This window comes from Lupinus angustifolius, chromosome LG03, assembly GCF_001865875.1.
Source record: "Lupinus angustifolius cultivar Tanjil chromosome LG03, LupAngTanjil_v1.0, whole genome shotgun sequence".
Classification (NCBI taxonomy): domain Eukaryota; kingdom Viridiplantae; phylum Streptophyta; class Magnoliopsida; order Fabales; family Fabaceae; genus Lupinus; species Lupinus angustifolius.
The window spans coordinates 28,238,518-28,245,851 of NC_032011.1; the positions used below are offsets into that span (position 1 = coordinate 28,238,518).

The following is a 7,334-nucleotide window of genomic DNA, read 5'->3' on the forward strand; positions in this document are numbered from 1 at the left end:
TATTTTGTTAGTTGTTACTCTTTGCTCATTCAATCAATCACCATTATAATCTCCAGTTTTTTTTGCCTTCTAGTCTTCTCTTATTTGAATCCGTAAGAATTTGTTAACCTAACCCTTTCAGCCACCAAAGGTTTCAACAAATATCACTATATACTAGCATCACATATCTTTCTACTATAAGAATTGTTAATCTCATTTCTTACTCACTCTTAACCTTCATAACCTTAAAAAAGCTTACTCTTTTCCCTTTATTCCTATCATCACTCTCTCTTATCTACCCTCTTCCGTGATTCTTTTCTTTCTTTCCCCTTTCATACTCACCTTTTAATTATAAACCCTTCAACCTTCTACTTCACAGTTCTAATATATTCCGAGTTTTTCAAATTATCCTTTATACAACAAAAATAAGAACATCATCGTCATGGAACAGAGTATCCTAAGCAAATACACTATCCATCACAGCGTTACCAAGAAGCTGGCAAAGCCGAGAAAAGCTTCTAGTAGCAATAACACAGAACCCATAGTTCCTAGAGTGGTTCGTATATCAGTCACTGATCCAGATGCTACTGATTCTTCCAGCGACGAAGAAGGTGTGTCCCAAAATAGGAAAAGAATGAAGCGCTATGTCAACCATATTGATATTGAAACTGTGTCGAAAAAACCGGTTTCCGTCGTAAAGAAACCCGCTTCTGGCCGCACCACCGTTCGCCGTCAACCGGCGAAGACCTTTTCCGGTGTCAACGGTGGGAGAAAGTTCCGTGGTGTGAGGCAACGACCTTGGGGAAAATGGGCTGCAGAAATTCGAGACCCTTTGAGAAGAGTGAGGATCTGGTTAGGTACATATGAAACTGCTGAAGAAGCTGCTATGGTGTATGATAATGCTGCTATTAAGTTTCGTGGCCCTGATGCTTTGACGAATTTCCTCACACCACCGTCAAAGGAAGCTACTGCGGTTGTCGCCGCCGTGAAACCGGTGAGAAAGGTTGTTGTTAATGGTGAAGCTTCCGATTCTAGTTATGATTCCGGCGATGATCAATGTGTGAATCTTTCTTCTCCTACTTCTGTTCTGCAATTCAGAAGCAATGAAGAGGTAATGGAATCTCAAAAGCCTATTCAAACAGAAGAAAATCAAGAAATGTTAGTGGAAGATGTTTTCAGAGAGTGTGAAGGTGAAACAAGTTTTTTTGATGAGATAAGTTTATTTGATGAAACTGGTGAATTTTTTCAACGTCAAATGCCTCTTTGGGACCAAGTTTTTGATCATGAAACACCACAATATCTTGATGATGTGGTTCTATTCGAAGAACAACAACAACAGCCACTGATGATGGATGAAACGACACCGGTTTTGTCGGAAGATGATGTTTTTGACAACTTTAACCTTGTTGACGAGCTTTTTGATTTTGACAAAGCATGTTCTCAACCATCAAGTTTGTGCCAAGTGGAAGATTATTTTGAAGACATTTTATCATCCTCAGATCAACTCGTTGTTCTATGAGTAGTGGCGAAAAAAAATAGATTTTGCCTGTTGCCGTCGTTATATCGCCGCCGTCATTCCACGGCGAGTTTTTGGTTCCGGTAGAAATAATGAAGTTCTAAAAGATGGGGTCTCAGATATTATTATTTTATTAGCATAATTATTTATTATATTTGTTTAAGTTCTATGTACTCCGTTATAAGTAGCTAGCGGGGTAGAGTTGGGTGTAGTAGTTTTGTTCAGACTGAGAAAGTGAGAATAACTAGAGTGGCTAAGATTAAGAAATGTAATATATGTTATTATGTGTTATTGTGAAAATGTTAATCCGTGTTTATCGACTATTTAATAATTTCCGATTCTTATTTCCTGTTTTGGAAGGGAACTGTATTTTCTCCAAATAGCTATAAACAAATCTGGGATCTGATTTCTTATGCATATGAGAAAATATTAATTAATGAGTGAATGTGAATGGTTCAGTTTTATTATTACCAATAAAGGGGCAATTCTAGCATGCGCTTATTGCGGTGTTTGCCGGTCGGGTCGGTTGGGTCCAGAGCGGTGGGTGTAAAAGAAAGGGTTTTGTGTGTGAATTCGAGACCTTTTCAATATTTAGGAGTTTTTTATTTTCTTTTGATTTTTTCTAATAATATTTATGTATTATAAATATAAAAATTTATATACAATTATTAATTCATCATCTATTCATTTAGATTATTTTTTCAAAAATTGATCATCATTAAATATAAATAATAAATAATTTAGTTGTATAAAAATCATATGTATAATTATATAGATTTTTTTTTTGTGCTTTTTATTTGTGAACGTTTAGAACGTTACAAGTTGCACGCGGGGTGAACATAAAAATGGTCGTGGTTTTTGGTCCAAGTACCTTACCCCACATCAGTCAAGTCCATAAAGAGAAACCATAGTGTTTACATTAAAAATTTGAAGCAAAGGGTAGTGTTTTAATTGTTATCTTCCTGATTTTTTTTTTCAAAAACATATTTTATAATACTTTTTAATGAAGTAATATTTGTTGCAGTTTTTTTCCTAATGTACACTTTTTCTATGTGGCCATTACTTTCTTATTATTTACGTAAATTGATAAAATATTACAGAAATTTAAACATGAAAAATAATAATTAAAACAACATTAAATTTTTAAAGAATGTAATACTTAGTAAGGATTAGTTTAATACTTAGTAAGGATTAGTTTAATACTTAGTAAGGATTAGTTTAATACTTAGTAAGGATTAGTTTAATACTGAGAAATTTAAACATGAAAAATAATAATCAAAATAACATTACTTTAAAATAGGTATTGAAGTAGTACTGATTAGTGATTACTGAGTAAGGATTAGTTTAATGTAATTGTTATTATCGTAAAATTTTAGTCCAAATATATTTATAATACCAAGTAAAGAATGTAATACATAATTTAACAATTTCAGATTAAAATGTTAGGATTGTTCTTTTTTAGTGCACGAAGAAATTGTTAAGCACTAATTCATTAGCTATTGATTCACTTTATTGTTCTAATAATAGCTCCAAATTAAATAAGGAGAAGTTACATGTTATTGGAATTTGTCTTCCTTTGTTACTGAAGTATAGAGTATGAAGCTTAAAAGATAGTTTTATCAAACAATTTATGGTTTATAAGCTCTAGTATGAACTCCCAAATAGCATATAAGTTACATCTGTGAAACATAGTCAGTATGATTTTGAATTTTGATATTAATACAGGGAAAGTTAAGACACTTGTTGGAAAGAGAGAGAAAAATTATCTATGAAATAATGTATTTAACCTACTAAGAAGCGTTGAACCTAACCTATTTCTTTAATATCGAGTTAATAGTTTTTATAGCACATCTTAACTCAACACAAAGTTAAAATCATCTATTCATATAACCTTAATATATTTTGCCATTTCTGTGGAATTTTAATGGGCATTTATACAACTAACTTAATATGAATTTAATTATACATTTAAAAGATTTAAAAATAATTTCAGTTTTGATATATGTTAAATGTGGTTGTTTTACTGATCACGTTGCTAAACAGTTTTTAATCCAAATTAAGTGACCCTTTCAACTTTGAATATAACTATTTCCTTTTCCAATCTTTTACGGGATTTTATGGAGGTCAACACCTAAAATAGGTAAAGATGGGTTAAAAAGTAACAAACTGGCCAAAGAATGATAGAATGGATCCTATATTTTGGATTTAGATTAGTTGTTTTTTTGAACATAATATAATATTTTTTATGAAAATTAATATTTCTTCAATTAGTTAGAATTAGTGATGGAGCCACACCTATAACAACGTCTGCACATCCACCTTCTGGAAAAAAAAATATACATTACCCTTATGATTAATATTTTTATGTACTATTTCGTCATATAAAATTTTACCAATCTTTTTCTAATACATTTTAATCACTATTATTAAACTTAATAATTCATCATCTCGGTCAGATTAATGGTTTACACTTGGACCACATAAATTAAATTAATTTATATTAAAAAGTTGTAAAAACTTTATAACGGTAATCAATATTATTTAATAATAATATACTCAAAGTTCAAAATATATTATTATCATTAAGTTATCTAATTAAATAATCAATAAAAAAATATATTTTACTATTACAAAATATCATAATTAATATGAAATATCATCAAATGTAAGTTTTTTTTGTTTCATCACATTTAAAATGGTTAAAAATAAATTAAACAATCAAAATATAATAAAAATTTCAATAATGATGAATATAACTAGGAAAATAAAAGATTTTTTTCTTCAGGTGACATTGTTTTAACTTTTTTTAAAATTGATTGATTTAACTGCTTTGACTGAACTGTAGATTTTTTTGCCAGTTAAACTAGCTCATACCAATTCTAATTCTAATTCGAGAGAACCAATGAACTAATACAACTGATTAGGTGTTCAATCTATGTCGGATATGTCAGTACAAACCAAGTTCAATCAAACAACATCAATACAACCTAAACTCCAGTTCCCACTTCAAATATATGCTCCTGGTTAAAACATGAATAAATAAAATATATTAGAGAGTCTAAATCTCTATACATTTCATCTTTTTTTGGATTTATTTTTGATTGATTGAACAGAAAATAGAAGATGAATCCGAATGACACGACACAAATAATAGACAATAGCTGTCTAAATCTAGCAATGCTACAATTTTGTCTACAAAAAATATATTTCCCTATTATAACATAAATTACATTGACATCTCTTGAATTTTAATAAAATTATACAAACATCCCTAACTTTTTTACAATTTCACAAACCTCCCTTAATTTCTATACTTTTATTACACATATCACCCATGTATAAGAAAGTAAGTGTAATCTTTTAAACAAAAAATATGATAAATGCAATTAAGTTAAACAAAACATGATATATCGTGGAGACAAGTCCAAATAATAATATATGAGTCAATATCTCTTTATTATTTTTGGTTCATTACATTATATTATAAGAGCGATTTAAACAATATTTCTTTAGAATTGTTGATGCATTTTGTAACAAAAAATAATAAAGATATATTGATTTGTATATTATTTGGACTTGTCTACACAATATATCATATTTTGTTTAACTTAATTGTATTTATCATATTTTTTGTTTAAAAAATTACACTTATTTCTTATGCAGGGTGGTCAGTATAAGTGTAATAAAAGTATAAAAACTTTGCGTAGGTATAAAAAATGAAGGATGATTTATATAATTTTACTAAAACTCAGGGGGTGTCAGTGTAATTACTCTTTAAAATATAAAGGGAAATACTATTTCCATAGGGCAAATTTTTTATAACTAGGGTACAGTTTTGTACGAGACAAAAAAGGAAGGTTGATATTGACACAATTAAAGATTCCTAGTATCTCGCCACTGTTGTTTTCAATGGTTGAAATGTTCTCTTGCATTCAATTCCTAGTACAAAAACATAATACTATGAAAGTATTGATTTATTTATTTTAGTAAAGGCCTGATTTTTTAAGGATATATTCGATGACCATTTAAATTAATTTTTAATCCATAGGAATGTTGGTTCCATGATGGAGTTGGAGGATGTTAGTAGTTTCTTTTAAACATAATAGTCAGCATAAGTCAATATTTCTGAGAAAAGGTTCAAGTACATGCATGTTAATCTTATTAAATATATTTTATGTACATTTAGAGCGTTCTCACATAAAGAGATACGAATTCCTATAAATAGATAGAAATCATTAAAAAAGTTGCCAATATAAAAACGTTTTTCATTCACATTGTAAAAAAATATATCATATTAATGTAGTTGTGTCATTATTTGTAGAGTGGGACATTATAGTAACTATTTTTTTTAATTTTATTTGTCAATTTTTTGGGTTTTTAATTTACTTGTTTGTTGTATCTCTTCTAAGTTCTAACTAACTTGGAGTTAACATTTTATTAGAATTATACTATTTTCACTATTCTAATAAAAGATATTTCATTCAAATGTAGTTATATTTTAAAAACTATCATGTCCATTAGGAAATTTCTTAAGTATGATGTATCAAAAAATGAAAACTTTCTCAATTATTGTTTGTTAGATATATTAAAAATCAAAGAGTAAAAAAAATGTCAATTTCATTAAATGAATAAAATTAAATGGATTGAATGAAATGATTACAAAGAAATTAACGAACATATTATATAGAAAATACAATGTATTTAACTTTACCCAACTCCTAACTAATTAACAAATTTATTTTACACATATTTTAATTATGAAAATAAAGTTTATAACAAGTGTTTATTATGCAAGGTAAGTGAACTTAAACTAATTACTAGTACAATATAATATTAACTCAAACTAACAAAATATATTTTAACTCCCCATCAATCTGGAGAGTAGATGTTGACAATTCCAAAACCTTTGAATGAAGGTCTGCATGTCTTTGGATTTGTCTCTCTGTCAAGTTTGCATATGCCGCGTTGAAGTCTATGTTCACCAATTGCATAGAATGATAGCCAAAGAAGACTATTTAATAGAATAAATTTAAAGAGATAGACAAATTCTTCAAAATATAGCACATGAAACTAACAAGGTTGTGCTAAGAGAATTAATTTCTTAGGAAAAAATGAATTGACAATGAAAGTAATGATGTTTTTCATTAAGAACGAACATAATAGAAAGAAGATCAAATAATATTATTGCTCAAGAATATTATATTGTTTTCTTGACCAAAGAATGAGAGAAATCTAGAATTTGATGAAATATGAGCAATACTTATTCAAGACTAACAATGCTCAAGAATATCATCTTAGTTTCTTGGCCAAAGAATGAGAAAATTTTAGAATACAATAAAATATGAACAATACTTGTTCAAGAATAACAATGCTGAAGAATACAATCTTGGTTTCTTGGCCCAAAAAGATGATGAAATATGAGAATTTTTTACTCAAGAATAACAATAGAAGAATATGATGAAATATGAGCAATTTTGCTCAAGAATAACAAGAGAAGAATGTGAAAAAGAATGATAAAGAAAGAGAGCAAGAAGATGAATAATGATTCTTTGATTTTGGCTTAAAACCTAGTTGTTCAACTCAGAAGTGTAAGCATTCATTTGAATGACTATACTTTCTTCTTCTGATACTTCTTCCCTTGAACTACTTGAACAACTATCTGTTGGAAGAAAAGAAAGAAAGATCGAAATTAGTCGATTAAAAGATGGGGTAATCGATTATCGAGAGAGATGTGTATATAGAGAAAAATGGAATAATACTTCACGCCCTTTTTATTTCAGCTACAGTGTCATTTATAACAGAAATAACAATCAATTTAATCGATTAGCGAAACTATCTA

At 28.7% G+C, this 7,334-nt stretch overlaps 1 protein-coding gene across 1 annotated transcript; it reads left to right on the plus strand.

Annotated features, from left to right (window-relative positions):
* Positions 202-1,826, plus strand: LOC109344345 (pathogenesis-related genes transcriptional activator PTI6-like). Its single transcript, XM_019583096.1, has one exon. The coding sequence runs from the start codon at positions 422-424 to the stop codon at positions 1,496-1,498; it is 1,077 nt and encodes a 358-aa protein (XP_019438641.1). The 5' UTR covers positions 202-421; the 3' UTR covers positions 1,499-1,826.